Here is an 18,496-nt window from a genome sequence, read left to right as displayed (position 1 = left end):
AGGGCTACCAAAAGGGAAAGATTTTTAAAGGCAGGACAGGGCTTCCCTGGTGGCGCAGTGGTTGAGAGTCCGCCTGCCGATGCAGGGGACGCGGGTTCGTGCCCTGGTCCGGGAAGATCCCACATGCCGCGGAGCGGCTGGGCCCGTGAGCCATGGCCGCTGAGCCTGCGCATCCGGAGTCTGTGCCCCGCAACGGGAGAGGCCACAACAGTGAGAGGCCCGCATACCGCAAAAAAAAAAAAAAAAAAAAAAAAAAAAGAATTAAAGGCAGGACAAGCAAGTCATAAAGAAAAAAGGTTATTTCAGGGCTCCCCTGGTGGCGCAGTGGTTGAGAGTCCGCCTGCCGATGCAGGGGACACGGGTTCGTGCCCCGGTCCGGGAAGATCCCACATGCCACGGAGCGGCTGGGCCCGTGAGCCATGGCCGCTGAGCCTGCATGTCTGGAGCCTGTGCTCCGCAACGGGAGAGGCCACAACAGTGAGAGGCCCGCGTACCGCAAAAAAAAAAAAAAAAGATTATTTCAGGCTTAGGTAACCTACCTATGGGGGACAGAAAAGGTCTATGTGGCAGATTACTTCATCTTCCTTTGGGGAATGAACGTATTACCTCATTGGTATTGACTAGAAAATTCTTGACTGCCTGGTTAAGACTAAATTTCAATTAGGTTAGGTATTAAGCCCCAATATGGTGGTGTGGCTTAGCATAAGTGACTCCATCTTGGGCCTGTGGTTTTCTTTTTAACGGCACAGAGTCAGACACTTCATGTAGACAGGAGAAGCAAATGTGCCTGTTGGTCATGAGGAGGCAGTGACACTAGATATAGGGAACATATACTCTTACAAGTTTAAGGTATGCATGGGCTACTCAGGACTTTGTGCCCAGGACACTTGGGTTTGACATACATAGATGAAATTTTATTGGGGGTGAGGCAGGTACACAATAAAAAAGTAATCTGGTAGCCATTGTCTATCATGCTCTTCTACATAGGATCTGAACCTAGAATGACTGTGAAGAAATTACTTAAGCTTGTTATTTTCAGTTTCATCATCTCTGAAATGGGGAGAAAATTATTCATTTATTCAGTCATTTGTTCATGCCCTCATTTAGGCATCTATTATTTATAAAACACCTACTGTGTACCAAGCACTCTCATTTTCAGAATGGTAATAAAGATTAAAAGAGACAATGGGGCTTCCCTGGTGGTGCAGTGGTTGAGAGTCCGCCTGCTGATGCAGGGGACACGGGTTCGTGCTCCGGTCTGGGAAGATCCCACATGCCGCGGAGCGGCTGGACCGGTGAGCCATGGCCGCTGAGCCTGCGCGTCCAGAGCCTGTGCTCCGCAACGGGAGAGGCCACAACAGTGAGAAGCCCGCGTACCGCAAAAAAAAAAAAAAAAAAAAAAAAAAAAAAAAAGAGACAATAAATATAAGGTCCAATATCTGGCGTAAAATGGATGCTTAATACACAATAGCTATTAATGTTTTGCTGTGCCTCCAAGGATTCCAATGCAGTTTAATTAATGTGCATATGCAAACAATCTGTACCATACCCACCACCCACTAGAGTTTTGAGCAAGATTGGCTTCCCACTAACCTCAACAATTCCTCACAAATCACAGATTACAGAACTTTCATCTGAGTGAAAGTTTAGACTAGAATGTTAAAAAGAACCTACTTTTAAAAGACGTTTTTTAATTGAAAGTGGGCCACTCAGCTTCCAATGAAATCTTCTCTTAAGTGCGTACGTCTTTGACTGAGGTGTTCTCTGAAAGGAATATAAGATTTGGATTTATTTTCATTGACTTAGAATTCTTAAAGCTAGCCCAGAGGTTAATGATGAAGGAAGTCTCGATGAACAAGCAGCTGTTTGTATGGTCCTCCGAAGCTTCAGTTAAACACTTGACCGTTCCTTTTTCCTAGGGAAGAAATCACTGTGACAGTGCTCCTTCTCATTATAAATCTTCTCTCAGCATACACATTTTTAATGCTAATGGGTGAAAATATAACTCTAGTTATGATTTGGAGTCTGTTAATCTTGCTACTTCATAAGCCAGCCTCTTTGTTTAGCAGACGATAAGGTGTGTGTGTGGGGGGGGAGTTTTGCTGCTGAGAAAATGGGCTGCTGGTGATACTGTGCTCCAAAGACGCAGGCATCCGTGACGATTTGGTTGTAAATAATACTAAGAAATTCAAAATAAAGGCTAACCTAGTTTTCCTCCTCCTTTTGCAAATCTCTGCTCGATCTGCCGCCACCATCGTCTGCAGAACGGCTACACGCCTTTGCACCAGGCCGCCCAGCAGGGCCACACGCACATCATCAATGTCCTGCTGCCGCACGGGGCCAAGCCCAACGCCACCACCGCGGTAAGCCGGCGCCGGCTGCCCCTTTCCGCGCAGCTCCTTCCTTACCCCCGCCTCCATCCCCCTCCAGAGGGGCGGCTTGGCTGAGCTGAGTCCCCATACAGCCTCCTTAAATGAGCCTCCGCACTCGGGAAAGCCTGGGATTTCCAGAAATCAGCCTGGGATTTCCCTGAGAGCGCTCGTCCCGGGAGGGAGCGCTCGTCCCGGGAGGGAGCGCTCGTCCCGGGAGGGAGCGCTCGTCCCGGGAGGGAGCGCTCGTCCCGGGAGGGAGCGCTCGTCCCGGGAGGGAGCGCTCGTCCCGGGAGGGAGCGCTCGTCCCGGGAGGGAGCGCTCGTCCCGGGAGGGAGCGCTCGTCCCGGGAGGGAGCGCGCCGCGGCCTGACCCAGTCTTTCCTCCGGGAGGGGACCCTGCGCTCGGGCTGCTGGAAAGAGCTCGGCTTCCAGCTGGCTCTCGGCCGGGCGCGGAGTCCGACCCCTCCCGCCCGGCCTTCTTAAGGGAGCACAGTTTCCGAGGCCGCTGGCTCCGACTAAGCTGTTTGGGATGTGGAGCCGTTGAATTGTAAACTAAGCGGTGCAATTTAACAAACCGGGATCCCCAGTGGCTGCTGGAGCCTGCGTTGCTTGCTTGTGTCCTTTTGCTGCACGGTGAGCTTCTGCACAGCTGCAGCTAAATATGTTACTGTGTTCCCTGTGGTAACATCTTACCTGCAACAGATGGCCTGACCTCTGTTGAGGAGTGAGTGTACTTGGTACTTGAATAGTTTTCTTCGGAGGCCTCATCCTCAGTTCAAGAGTTACTTTCCTAAGCATAGTACAGGATTCGGAGAGGGGTTTGACAACTTTAGGGTTAAAGCCGTCAAGCGCTTCTTATTAGAAAGAGCAAGCAGCTGCAGCTTGTTGTGTTACCATGGTGACCTGGGCTATAGTCTAGAGAAGTTACAAAGAAGATTCAGATGTAATGGTAAAAACTAGTGATTTTCCTAAGCTGTGCCTGTTTTGGAAGGAAATGCTGGCTCATGTGGAGCCGCGGGTGAGCTCATTGGCTCACATCGCCGTCCTCCCTCCCGGCTCTCACTCTCTCTTTCACTCTGTCTTCAGAATGGCAACACTGCCTTGGCGATTGCTAAGCGTCTGGGCTACATCTCCGTGGTGGACACCCTGAAGGTTGTAACCGAGGAGGTCACCACCACCACCACGGTAAGTGAAAAGAACCCATCGGCTTCGGCTCCCTTGTCGTGGCTTTTAAGCCACAGACATTTTCACTTACAAAATGTTTTGAGCTTTTGATTTTGAACTTCTTTTATTGTAGAGCATACATTGAAGTATGCAGATGTAAAGGCATTTACACAACTAGTAACAGGGATTTCAGCTTCCTTTAGTCAACATAAATCCATATAAAATGCGTGAATGTAATTTTATAATACTTAGTTCCTTTTTCTGTGACTGACTTCTTTTTTTCTGGCTCCTCTGCCCTGTTGCTGTAGTTGGGTGTGACACCTACCGCTGGCAAAGTGGTAGGACACTCCACAGCAAACTTTTTATCTTAGCCCGGAGGTCACGCCAGACTCTGGGAAGACCCTGATCCCTGCTACGCTCACGACTGGGTCAGATGCATTCCCAGTGAGAACAATTCATCCTGCTTTTCTTCCTATTTTGGATTATTTTTTATTCAAAAAGAAAATCGAATGTGCTTAAGAGAGAAACTGTGTCTGTATCTTGACAGAATATATATGTAACATTTTTTATTTTCGCTGTTTGGTATATGACTGCTGATTCTTTAGGAGAGAACAGTGATCATCACTGGCCTTTGACAGAGAAACTCTGGAAGAGTGAGGACCGTGATGTTAATGAGTCCTAATGCTCTTGTGCTATTCAGCTGGAGCAAAGCTTAAAAGGAGGCCTCCAGAGAGGAAACTCGCAGCTGAAAGTGCTCTTCTCTTTGCATATATTTATTAACTTTTCTCCTTAAGCATCAACTCTAAGAACAACAGCTCTTTAATTTCTCTTCATAAAGTAGAAAAGTAGACCGACAGCAGAACATTTAGATGTTCCTGAGAGACAATAAGATCATGAATCAACAAATATAAAATTCTGAATGAGGTTCTAGTAAATGCTCCAAGCTAGGAATGATGCATATAGAGTTTTGGAACACTTGGTTCTTTTGATAGATGTAAGGAAAAGGAAAGGAATTTTGTTCTTCAGGCTGACAGCAAGTCCCTGTTGACAGATATTGAGGTAGTTGGTTTGATGTGAAGTTTTAAATAGAGTGGAGTATGATTTATTAATGAACTACAAGACAGAGACTGAATTTAGATGAGAGAATGGCACTGTGTGTTTTCTCAAGCAAAATCTTTGGCCAGTGTACCACAATATTTTTAAAGATTTAAAGTATAGTGTCAATAAATTATATAGTAGAAAAACAAGTCTTGTCATCACCTAGCACTATACTTCTGAGTCACTACATATGGCTGAATCGTAATGGCTTTTTCTTACTATATGATTTGTTATACCAGGAAAATCTTCATACTGGGCACCTGTACATATATCTTTATTTGGCATCTTTGAAACAATGTGCATATCACAGATAAGTGAAGGTTTTGGTGGCAAGATTGGGTAAACACTTTTGTTCTTAGAAGTCATGTTTTCTCTCAACTTTACCTCTTGCATGTTCTGGGAATTATGCATGTACATTTTTATCAGATGACCACTAGATGGCAAACTTGCATCTTTTAGCTATCTTGACCTGCTTTTTCTTCCATTCATTTCATTAATTCATTCCTTTAGTGTTTATTGGATATAAAATATGTGCTGGGTTCTGTGCTCAGTGCTGAAGTGTCATCAATGGTGAAAACACTACTCCTCCCTACCGGCAACTTACAGTGTAGTGGGAGTGAAGAATGAGACTTAAGTTTTGTAAGAAAATATCAATAAATTCTTGTTTAATATCAATAGAACGTACACGTCTAATTTCAAAGAGATCTCAGGCTCACAAATATTACTTAGAGTGAATGAATTTAACTATACAGATCTATATTTAAAAAGAGGAGCAATTTTTTTAAATACTATTGCTAAAGTTCTCAAATACCTTGTCAGAAATCAGACATATGGTCATATCTCCACATATGTAGCTCTAGGGGGATGTGAAAACTCCTCATAAAACTCTCTGTGAGCTTTTTTTCTTTTCTGGTAACTGTTAATCTCTATGCTGCCTAGCTAATCATTGCTCCAATAAAAACCACCATACTTAGAAATCAAGTTTCTAGGTGAAAAGCCAACAAACAAATGTAAAACATAACAGCATGTCTGCTTTCAGTTGGGAAAATAAGAAATCAGTGCCCACATTAACTAAACAAGTACCCCCTTTATCTAAATGGGTAGTTTTATTGGTTACATGTTTTAATGCTGCCCTATCTTTACTTTCTTCTTCTCTTAGAATACGATTCTTAGAACTGTGAGTTTTATTGTTTTGTGAAATGGAATTTGGGGTTAAGGATTGAAAATATGAACTTTTTCCTTCTGTGATGTGAGTCTTCTTACTTTATACTTCTTCTCTTTCAGAAGAGATTTTCATTCATTCTTTTCCCACATAACAATGATATTAATGATATTAAAAACTATAACTAAAATTTAGTAGTTACGAATATGCCAGACACTGAGGGTAGATCTAGGATTCAAATTTAGGTTGTCAGATTCCAAAATCCATATTCTTTTTTTTTTTTTTTTTTTTTTTGCGGTACGCGGGCCTCTCACTGTCGCACCTCCCCCGCCGCGGAGCACAGGGTCCGGACGCGCAGGCTCAGTGGCCATGGCTCACGGGCCCAGCCGCTCCGTGGCATGTGGGATCTTCCCAGACCGGGGCACGAACCCGCGTCCCCTGCATTCGCAGGCGGACTCTCAACCACTGCGCCACCAGGGAAGCCCCAAAATCCATATTCTTAACCACTCTGATGTAACTGATCTTGACTTTGCTAAAAGTAGCTTACCAGGAATTTTCAACTTTTAAAAACTCACTTAAATAGCGCCCTTTATGGATTTTCATGGAAGTATCATATTCAGTATCATTTTCTAAAATCTACAGATTCACTAAAAATAATTTGGAACTACTCACTGGTGGTAGGTAAATAGCACGAGGCAATAATATGTAAAATTAATCCAATTAAATTTCATGTTACTACCATTTGAATGTAATAGTTGAACCACAGCCATACATCTAACATACGAATTTCACATCATTGGCTTCATACGATGTGCCATTTGAGCAGCAATGTGAGTTCTCTGCCATCAGAGAAAGTTTCCTTTCTATTCCTCCTTCCAGAATTCTTCACCCCAAAGTATGAATAAAGTCATTGTGTGGAGAGAAGAGTAAGGCAGCAGTTTGTAAAGGAAAAGTCACTGCTTCCAAAATTTGTGAGACATTTTTGGAATCCTGGTTTGTTTCCTTAACCTTTGCTTTTCTAACTTTACTTCATAAGACCTAGCAGAGGATATGAGACAGTTGAGCACTCTCTGGAGATTACAGTCATTGTCTGTTTGCCGGAATGGACATCAGAGTGGGAGGGACACATTTCTGGCAGCAGAAGCCAGCAAGCTCAGTCTCCTAATGCAGTTTGGAAGAACTGTGAGATATGACTCATCCCTCTACTTACTGATCAGCTATCATCAATTATTTGCATAGTTTTAAAGTGATCGTTGCATATAATCATTGATATGTAGAGCATAAATTACTGAATAAGCTACTAAAATAAAAGTGACATTATAGTTATATTACCATTTAAACTTTGGTTCTAAATCTTATCTGATGCCATAAGTCCATTAAAGTGGGAATCATAAAAGTGGCAGTGCAATAAATACATGTAAAGTCATTTGACACTTTTTAAGTGGAGTCAAGAACTTTTCTTTGAATACAGGTCCATTGACTAGAAGGCTAAGTCGTCATTCTTGAACAAAGAACATCTATAATACATACTGTATTGTGTGTGTCTATCCTATAATGTCTATATCTATATACAATTTATCCTGTGTATTATCTTAAAGAGACACTATTCTGAGTGCAGAACCTTTTTAAACTTTTGACATTTTTTCCCCAACGTGCTATAATTGTCTCAACCACACCTGAGTAGCAGTTATTTTTGGAGACTCACCTTTGTTGAGACTTTCCAAACCATTTACCTTAGTTTTTATAGAAAAATATTACTTATGTCGTATTTAACTTATATATAAAAATTATGTTAACATGTACAATTGGTATAAAGGAGTTTGGGAGCAAAACCAGGTTTAGCTTGTAGCACTGATGGGAGCCAATGTGTGTGGACACTGGAAGGTGGCATACTAGCCAAGGTCACTCGCCACGCTGTGACTTATTGTGACTTGCTGAGTAAGTGGTACAAAGGAAGTGGTTGACCAGGGAGATGGGCTAAATGAAGAGCAGTAAAGCACACTTTTTCTTTTGCACAAAAAAAAAGCAGATATTATCCCCCATTTATAAAACACCATGTAAGGACTCATGTTTTATTTTCTACATCATGAGAAATGTTAAAAACTCGTTATTAAGTCTGCCATCTATCGCATTCTATTTGTTTTGCCACATTATATGATTTAATTACATCCTATTAAACTTATGCATCGTGCACTACTCATTTTAACTTTTAAAGTAGTTTCTAATCTTGACCATAGAATCCGAGATTCTATAGCAGAAGAAGACGCCCATGATCATTTAATTATATCCTTGTTTTCTTTGGGCTATTCAGATGTACTTGCATAAAGCCATATTTATGTTTGGCTAATCAGGTTTTCAAAGGACACTTCATTTAAAGGGACAATTTTTTTCATTTCTTATCACATTACTAATGAGTGGGAAGACTTACTTATTATCCATTCAACAAATATTTACTGATGACCTTTTAAGGGTCAGGCACTATGTCATGTACAAATGCATACTATATTTACTACATTGTATATAGAAAGCAGTTTTAATATCTGTGCCAAAAATATCCATGACCAATATGATCAGTGTTACTTTTTCTATTGCCACATATATTTGCTGATAATAACCTTAATAGCATTCAATAACCAAACTAAAGCAAAGTTAGTTCCACTCTCACAAGTTCAAAGAAAATATAGTCACATTATCAGCATCTGAAAATAGAAACTGAGAAGGTCAGGCAATATAATTTAATCATTTAAAGTGTATTTCCATCAGTTATTTTCAAATGGAGAAGCATCTTCTTGTGGAAATGTTTCCTATGAAGGGCAAATACTCTAGAACATTTCTGCAAAAATGGACTTTCTGGTGTGGTCTAATGCAGTAGGCATCCCGTAAAATTTTTAATCATTTAATGTACATTTAGATACTTATTTTAAAAGTTTCCCCAAAAGTCATAGTTTAATTGAATGTCATTGTCTCTATCCTGTATTTTAAATGTAAGTCATTTTTCTGCAATCTATACATTTTCCTAATGCAGGAAGGTGGGTCGCAAATTGAGCTGCACAATAGACCCACCTGAGGAACTTTAAAAATACCTATAGCTGGCCCTGTCTTCAGGGATGCAGATTTAATTGGCTTGCGTTGAGACCCAAGCAACAATATGTTTTAAATTTCTCTAATAATTATAATACGCAGGTAGAGCTGAGAACCGTTAATATAGAACTTAGGTTATCATCTTTCTGTGTTAAATTCATAAATTAATTAATATTATAATTAAATGGTATATTTTTAAGTTTGTTCATTCATCAAATTCTTATTGACTACCTGTTATTCTCCAGAACTTTGGATAGATGCTTTTGTCTTTCCTACAGTGTTTAATTTGTTTTCAGTGAATAAGACATTATGGAATTATTTAGACATCAGAAACATGCTGGAAAGCTGAATTTACTACTCTAGTCTACAATTGTACCTTCATCTGGATAACATGAGACTTTCTTTACTTTCTGCATTTCTTCCTTTTCTTTTCTTCCCAAAGAAAATCTATGTGGTCATTATGTGGATTTTAAATGTATTATGTCATCAATTTATTCCAGTATGTATTTGAGAAGCCCCTACTATGTTTCAGGTTCTGTGGAAACAACTTCTTTCATGACTCACACTCATGAGGTGGGAGGTGAAGGGGGCATGTACAGGTGTGTGTGATGTGGTGCACGTGATGCTATAGGAGTGGGTAGCGGCAGATAAACACGGTTGAACAAACACATTCATTGAGGAGGGTCAGGGTGTGTTTCTCCAAGGAAGTTACATCTTATATGAGCCAAGACAAGAGAAGGAAGAACATTTCTGGTAAAGAAAATGATATATGGGGAAAAAAAGCAGAGGCATAAGAGAACATGGCTGCCAACACGGTTGTAGCGTGTGGTGGAGGGATGAGGCCTCCCTGACTCTCCTTACTACATCACCAAGCATCTTCCCAGCCAGTTTGCCAGACCCTTGAACAACCCGGGGAATTCATCCGAATATAACTTACAGTCAGCCATCTGTAAGGATGGTTCCGCATCCATGGGTTCAACCAACCTCAGATCATGTAGTAATGTAGTGTTTACTATTGAAAGATATCCACGTGTAAGTGGACCCATGAGTTTCAAACCTGCATTGTTCGGGGATCAACTCTATTAAGTTTTCTTCTGAAGAAAATGGGAAGCCACTGAAAGGTTATGCAGTATCACATTGTGATTTAATCAGTCCTTCTTCACATATATAAATTATACCCCTGTATGTAAATATATTCTTAAATTAATCAGTTGAATTTCCCTGTAAAATTATTTGAAGTTCTCTACTGCTTTTGGAAAAAAAAGAGTTGGTGGTAGGGGTATTGTAGCCAAACAAGTCTGTAGTCTCTAGGTAGCAAAGCTTAAAAACCTAGACAACCTATTTACTGTATTTTAGTGGCTTTAGTTGAAGATTTTACTCTTATTTTAGGAGATTAGTTTTTAAATTTTCTCATAACAATACCAAGTGATGTACTAATGCACTTTCAATGCAGAAACTAGAGATAGGAATTTGAGACTCAACTATCTTTAGGTGATATTTCAAGTCATGAGATGTGGATTTTTATCCTTTTTTTTTTTATCACTGTGGTATCCCTGATGTCTGAAACAGTGCCTGGCATGCAGTAGGCACTCAGAATGTTTCTTGAGTGCCTGAATGACTAAAATGTTCAGAGGCCCTTTGTTTTTAAGATTAATTTAATATCAAAATATAGTGATGATAAATTATGCTAGCTAATATTTACTGAATACTAACATATACTAAGCACTGTTCTTAGAGCTCTTATATATTTCATTTAATCTTCATAACAGTTTTATGAAGTAGTATTATTATCCTGTTTTACAAATGATGAAACTGAGGCACAGAGAAATAAAGGGACTTGCTAAGGCCTCATAGCTAATAAATGATGAAGTTAGAATTTGAACCCATGTAGCCAGACTCCAGAGCCTGGTCTCTTAACCTTACATCATCCATCAGGGATAGAAGGCAGTGCATCTGGCAACTCTGGAGGGCTATTATGGAAGGCAAATAAGCAGCAAGCCAGAATTGTAGACCCATGAAAGACTATAAGGATGGGTGATTCTCCACGGTTGATCCTCTAATCCCAGAAGAGATGCATCACATTTTCTGCCCCGAAGTTTATGTCTTTCACATTGTTTACAACTTCGTTCCAGTGGCTTTGTTTTTCATAAATTGCACATATTCACTGCTTCTTTTGAAAGCTTTTCTGGAGACATTACTTAGTCCATTTGAGGGAAGCCCTGAAAACCTGAATCTGCTTTCTCAATATGGCTATTAATGCCATTGCTAAAGAATTTATTTTGCAAATGGGAATTCAAAATAATGAACTTTCTCTTGCACAACTTCACTGGAGTAAACGATCATTTATCTTCAGAAAGAACAAATGAGTTTCCATGAAGGAGAATAAGAGACTAAGCTTCCAAAATGTCCGTGTGGAGAAGATGGAGTGCTCGGGGCCTGATCGCTTGCTGATGCTGTTGACTATGGCCTCTCCTCTGTGACGCTTTTGATCTTTTGTTTGATTTTTGTCCTTAAGTTGAGCATTAATGACTTTTGTCTTTCCAGACTATCACTGAAAAACACAAGCTAAATGTTCCTGAGACCATGACCGAGGTTCTTGATGTTTCTGATGAAGAGGGTAAGACTTATTCATTCTCCTATGACATCTGTCATGGTCTTACACAAAGGAAACCATCTATTTTTTCAGGGAACAAGCTGGTACGGTGGATGTGGATGACAGCATCTTAGCACTTAAAGTAACCTTTTCACCTTTGTTTCAGTACATTTACTTTTTCAATTTGGGGGAGGGAGGATTTTGTTTATATATTTTCAACTGGTGTTATCTTTAATGACTTACTAAATAACAGGACTAGGACAAGGGAGAGAAACTGGAAGTCGGCCATCTGTTAAGATATCTACCTGATAATACAATTATTGTTAATATGTTTTAACTATGCTAAAATACATTTTTTATTAAAATGCTTTAAAGTAAAAGAACTTAACGTATACTCTATCAATGGTATATTGAGAAATCTCTGCTTTCTAATTGGTTCAAACATACAGAATATATTTTAAAACTAATATATAGAAAAAAATATATTTTAAAACTAATACATAGAAAAAAAGAGCCTTAGCGAAGGTTAAAAATAGTGCAGGAGTAAGTCATACAAATTCAACATAAGAATTTGATTCTTTAAGTCAGAAGAACTATATGCCCCTTATAGTTCTAGAGTTGATAAAAGTTATCTAAGCCAGTGGATTTCAAAGGTCTGAGAAGCTCTACGAGGAGCACCAGGGACTGCCTTGGGGTGGGTATGGGGCATCATGCTAGAGGTACTGCCAGAAGGGTTTCTAGCTCCCCACCTCTACTTCAACTAGAGTAGTTGACTTTTCTTGAACAAAAAGAAAAATCTGCTAAAAAAATCATGAATGCAGCACATAAAGTATGCAACCAAGTTTCAGTAGTGCAGCTATTGGTCAAGTGTACCTGTTAGAAAAATATATATGTATGTATATACATGACATGACATGTATACATGAATACATGTACATAAGTGTACATGTTTGAAAAATTATTGCCATACTGACCCTAGTAGTAGGCCCAATACTAACTGCTTTTATGGAGAAATATTAAAGGTATTTCTTTAGGTTCTTCAAGATGTATTCAGAAGGTAAAACTTTACATTGAGATGCCCTTATTTGGAAACAATTTGTTAATTCACCTATCGGTAACAGACATTGAGTTGTCTCAGCTTTTATAAGAACTTACGACAAGAACAAACAAATGTTGGGTCAATGTATTATTGTAAGTAAATTTAAAGGTATTGCCAAAGCTAATGGTTCCAAGTATTTATTGTAATAATTTTGCGTTCCATCCTAATACTTGCCAATTTTCGGCATCCGTACGTGCACACTATATTTTGTTTCGTGTGATCTTCTTTCTTATCTTCACTTACATGTTGAACAGCTTTTAAACAGTTTGGTGACCACTTTATTGATGGGGAAGTGCTTAGTGATTCAGGTACCTTTAGAGGAAATTGTTGAAGTGAAAGTTTGTCTTTGCTTTTAATTTTTCTTAACTGGCTAGAAGCAACTAGCTTAATATTTAAATCTGGGTGCCTAATACTAATCCGGTGGTTTTTGAAATAGCGTGTGTAATATGAGTGGAATTGCTTATGTGTGCATTTGGGTGTGTGGATTGTTATTAACTTGGAAGCTTAACACTATGAATCGCTTATACTATTAATGATTTTTGAAACTATTATTGAGACCTATTAGCATAATTAAATTATCTAATGAACATTATATAAATATTTTCCCCAAACTAATATTTCTTCTTAAAATACAAATTTAGAGAAAAATTAATTTTTGGATAAGTTGACATTGAATTAGCATGAACATGGTAACAACTACGTTAGGCTACTTGATATGCAGTCATCCCATTCCTGGATAAAGATATATTTTAGATGTGGTTAAAAATATATTAAGTTAGTAGTTATAATCTAATTTTTTAAAGTTAGCTAGGAATCAAGTAACCTTTAAATATTATTTAGGGGGCACTTTGGCATATAGGGAAAAATGAATAATATAAAATATTCTATCTAGCAAGAAGTTTCCAAAGTATATGTGGTACCACTTTAAGCAAACCTATTACATGAAAATCTAACTTTATAAATCAGATAAATTAGATAGTGATTATTTAATCTAAAAATAGTTATTTATTTCCAAAATAATTGTTAAAGAATTCCAATAGCTAATGCATCCAAAGTATTTACTGGGTTTTTAGAAATTCCATTTGTGTGAAACATCCTCTTGGATCTGCCCATTGCATAATATAAGACCTAGCTATAACATCTTGTATACTTTTGCTAAAACTATTATGTATTAAAAGTTATTAGTGATAAGAACTCTTGATTTGAGAGGAATGTTGGCTAATGATCAAGAATATCTTTCATGGTGATGGAGGAAGCTCTCCATGTCTAGATATGGCCAAAAACTTCACATTTTTCCCCAGAAAGAAATTCAAGTTGAATAATATTTTTGTATAGGATATGTCTGAGTTTTGTGAAGTAACTTTTTAGTAGAAACAATTAGTATAAAGGAATTTGACTAGTTGACATTGCCAATCCTTTAATTTTTTGTGCTCTTCAAATGTGTTCACGGAACCTACCATCATTTATATGGACAAAGTGCAGCCACATGTGTTTGGATAGTATTAGCCAGTCCCTATTTTCTTTACAGCTCTACTATTTTAATGATAGTCTATGTGTCAATACTCAGAAGAATATCCAAACCAAGTACAGATGTCCTTTCAGGCTAACTTGCTATAGTGAAGCATTCAGAATTTTCCACTCACAAATCCAATCAACAGATAGTGAAAGTGTTGTTTTTGTGTGTAAAGCTCTATGACTGGTACCATGGGGGAATCAAAAGTGAACATATATGGAGAGGTAATGTATAAATTAATGAAGCATAACTAAAGGCACTATGTCATCTGCTTTTCATATCTGCCTGGGAAAATCTGGAGAGGGAGAGACCTAGCACAGTCTCAAGGAACTGCTGAAAGCTGAGAGATACATAGGAGGGTGGCACAGGTTTTAGGGAGTGGAGAAGGAACAGTATGGGAAGGTCCCGAGATGGGAAAGGGCAAGAGAGAGACACAGAGTGACAAAATAATCTAGTCATTCATTTTGGCCGATGCATTAAAACACACGGGGCTTCGCTGTGGAATGTTTGGATTCTCAACTGAAAAGTCAAGGAAATTAGGATGTGTTAAAGAGATTTCAATCAATGATCGAAACAATTAAATCTGTTTTGTCCAAAGATTAAATCAGCAACGGCACACGAAGGAGTGCATTAGGATGAAAGTGGAAGGAAGCAGGTATCTGAGGGAAGAGAAAGCATTTACTAGACATCACAATGCTAGGTGCATTGTCTCATTTAATCCCTACAGCATCCATATGGGATAGGCTGTGGATTTCCCCTCATTTGTTTTTCAGGTGAGAAAGGCTCACCTGAAGATGAGGAGGCTGAGGCTTAAACACGTTAAGTAGTTTGTTCAGTGGCACAGAGCTACTAAGTGGTGAATGTGGAATCTAAACCCGCTTTGAAAGCTGTTGTAATAGCTCAGTCATGATGTAAATGAGTCCTGATGGAGCAAAATGGCAGAGAAATGGAAGAAAAAGAGAAATGGGAATTCAGTCTCAGAATATTCTACTGTGTAGACTAAAACAAAGCTGTAAATGTAATCCTCTACATCTTCATAGGGTCCTGAGCTGACTCCTGTCTTTGATGACTCAGCTCCATAGCCATAAATTGTATGGTAGGACTCAGGGGTTATACACCTGTGTAACTAAATTACCTGTGGAAATGTGACCCACGTATCCCTTATACTCAGAGATTTGTGAGTGGGTGGTGTGTATAAACTTCTGCATTCATTCTCTGGGACGATGTGTACTAATAATCAAGAGAACTCCAGAATGACTGAGTGTTGGGGTGAAATACAGAGGCACATCTACCTTCTCCTTTTGACATACTTCCACTGTGGACACTTGACGTTAGTGGGGCTCCACACCCGAGGTTTCAGTCCTTTACCCACTTATCAGCAGAAGCGCTGAGCATTCTTAAGAGAGAGAGAGCTCAGTGACATGTCAGAGAATCTCCTTCTTCCCAGCACTGTGAAGAGTTGTCAGAATGAAGAATCCTTGGGACCTTCCCACTTTATCTTAATTTATTCCCATACTCTTGTGATCTGTGTCTTATAGAGGCTGGTCATGGCTAAAGGTGCCTCTATCACTGAGGAATCTTGTAGTTTCCAGATATTAAAACATGAAACTTTAAAAGCAAGTGATACATCAATGCTCTACAATTAGTAGGAAAGGGTTTTCATAAAATTGTTTGGAAAGATTGGAGAATACAATGAAAAAAGTTAAGTCCTAAAACCTGGAAGTCAGAATTCTATTAAGTAAGTAAATATGTAATGGCAGGGAAGGGGTTGTTCAAGTATAGGAAACAAAAAGGAAATTCACTTTAGGTTTGTTATGATGCAAAAAAAATAGGGTTTGCTTTTCGTTTATTTGTTTTACATCAAATAAGTAAGTTGATAAAAGAAAGTATGTTAGGGTATAACCATTCTTTCATAAGCTTTCTGAGTTATGCAGAATTCTTTCCAAGCCTGATAGAACTGTACTCAAACAAGAGTTAAATATTAAAATTCAAAATCTTATTTGAAGATAGCAGACAACGTATCTAGGAAGATGAAAGAAGATGAGGATTTAAAGGCCGGGATAGGCTAGCCTTGGACTGTAGAGGTCGTCTCACTTACCAAGATGAAAGGCAAGGATATGATTATCTTATTTTTTGGACACATTAATAACATTTAAAATGTTGAGCTGTATTATATTTTTCCCAAATTGATTTTTCATTTTCTACAGGCATTTCTACTTTCCATCCCACACTGCAGATAATGTACTATTGCATAGCATGCTTTATACACGCATATCCTGGGAGAGACATTTTATGGTAGCACTGGTGAGATTAGTACCTAAACAGGTACCTTTCCAGCTAATTCCAACATTGGGTTAGCATCTGGCCACTGACAACAGCATTTAGGGATTTTGCATCTTTGGGCCATTTCTCTCTGAGACATAATCAAGACATCAGGATATACACCTAAGGCCACCATAGGTGTCCCCAAACCCCTAAACTTCACATTTGGTAACACGGAACCTAGGAGGGGATTTTTTAATGTAGCAGCTGTCTTAGTCAGATAGCATTGTAATAAAGCCATCAAAATGCAGAAATGAGGGAGAATGTAAAGGACATCCACTATTTCACAGAACTCAGTGTAATCAGGGGTTTTGAAATTGTACGTTGACTCCACACCAGAGGCACACAACTTGATACATTTGATTAAAAATGTACTCTTCCAGTTGCTTTCCTTCTGTCTTATAGTAAGTTTCTTTATGCGCAAGAGGGGGAAAGCTAAGTTCATGTAGTTTGTTTGCATCTTTTACAAGATAAAACTGCCGGCGCTGGGCCTTGCTTCTCCATACTGGGAGTCAATCCAGCTAGATTTCCTTCTTTTCTCTTTTCTTTCCTTCACTCTTATAAACCTTCTCTTTACCAAGGAATAACAAGAGGGGAAGATGAGAGGAATAAGACAGAAAACTTGAAGTGTAGGCTCTACTGTATTAAGGAGTTTTGAGTAATTTTAAGGACCAAGAAATTAAAACTTATTTTGAGTTGTCTTTGTTCTCTGTAACCATCTTGGTTGCTAAGAGACTGTGGTGAGAACTGGCAAATTAGGAGAAGCAAGATGAAATGCAAAAGCAGATTGACTCTGAAGATGGGCAGGATGCCCTAATTTGGGTGAAATTAGGAATTAGATGCTAGAAAGCAAAGCTCAATTATTTTAGATTCTTGGGGATTAGGGGTGGGGGGGGTAGTAGAGTGGGGAATAGAGAAAGAGAGAGTATATTCAAGCAGGCTTTGGGGGTTTACATAGTTTTGTATGTCTCTTGCTCAAGGGATCCATAAGGTACAGCTTGTATTATATGACATCCTGCATTCAGTCATTCCCTTCACTTTTTCATAAGTAAGACTAGGCTTAGTTTTCTCAAAAGTTAACAGGACGTGCATATTTTTTTCTGAAAATAATTTAGGCTTATATCCAAACCAGACAATGCCTGTGTTTTGGTAAACCAAGTCTTAGGATTGATCTTAGAATTCTTTTCTCCCAGAAATAAAACAATGGGGATCCCAACTTATTTGACTTATAAAAATACTCCTATATAAAGATTTACCAATTAAACAAGAAGGGGGAAATAGTGGAACACATAAGTCCCACAAGTCCTATAATAAAATGTCCAAGCTTCACGATCTTGTCACTCTGTTCAGACACCAGCTTTCTTCCTGGACTTTCTGCCATTGCTCACCAGCATGGACGCTGACTAGTGCTAAGTTATTCCACTTAGTATTCTCTAAGTAAGTAATGCATATTACTCTTTTATTCATACTGTTTTTACTGCCCTCCATGACCCTTTACACACTAGCCTCTCACCTGAAATACCATCATCTCTGCCCATCAAAATTGCCCCCAAGCAATTGACCAGCTCCCATTCCTTCTTCAGTGATTCCTTCTCCAGCTTCCTTGGGAATTTCCTAGGGCTACCGCAGCAAATTACCACAAGCTGGTGGCTCAGATTCATTCTCTTACAGATCTGGAGGCTGGAAGTCCATGGTGGGACCATGCTAACCTCCGAAGGCTCTAGGAAAGAACCCTTTCTCGCCTCTTCCAGCTTCTGTGCCTGTCAGCAATCCTTGGTGTTCCTTGGCTTGTAGACACGTCACTCCAACCTCTGCCTTCACATGGCCTTCTCCTCTTTGTCTCTGTGTGTCCTTCTCTTCCTCTTGTAAAAAACACCCTCATTGCAATTATCCAGTATGATCTCGTCTAAATCCTTACTTTACTTACATCTACAAGGACCCTATCTCCACATAAGACCACATCCTGGGCTTCCATGTAGACATGAAATTTGGGGGCAGGGGAGACATTACTCAATCCACTACATTATTCTAAAGTGATCTCTCCCTCCTCTGACCTTTCTGGTTCTTAAAGTTCACCAACATCATGCATTTCA

At 39.3% G+C, this 18,496-nt stretch overlaps 1 protein-coding gene across 2 annotated transcripts in view; it reads left to right on the top strand.

The window, feature by feature from the left end:
- ANK2 (ankyrin 2) overlaps positions 1–18,496 on the top strand; it is a gene marked incomplete at both ends in the record, with an annotated part of 237,407 nt that overhangs the window by 147,838 nt on the left and 71,073 nt on the right. For both annotated transcript variants that reach the window (XM_082837746.1, XM_082837745.1), the window contains 4 exons: positions 2,265–2,363; positions 3,458–3,556; positions 11,421–11,493; positions 12,823–12,876. In XM_082837746.1, coding sequence (XP_082693872.1) covers positions 2,265–2,363; positions 3,458–3,556; positions 11,421–11,493; positions 12,823–12,876 — 325 coding nt within the window. The remainder of the gene's footprint in view (positions 1–2,264; positions 2,364–3,457; positions 3,557–11,420; positions 11,494–12,822; positions 12,877–18,496) is intronic.

This window comes from Leucopleurus acutus, assembly GCF_964270905.1.
Source record: "Leucopleurus acutus genome assembly, chromosome: 4".
Taxonomy (NCBI): Eukaryota; Metazoa; Chordata; class Mammalia; order Artiodactyla; family Delphinidae; genus Leucopleurus; species Leucopleurus acutus.
Note: the sequence above shows the minus strand (reverse complement) of the source record. Positions and strands in the feature narration are given on the sequence as shown.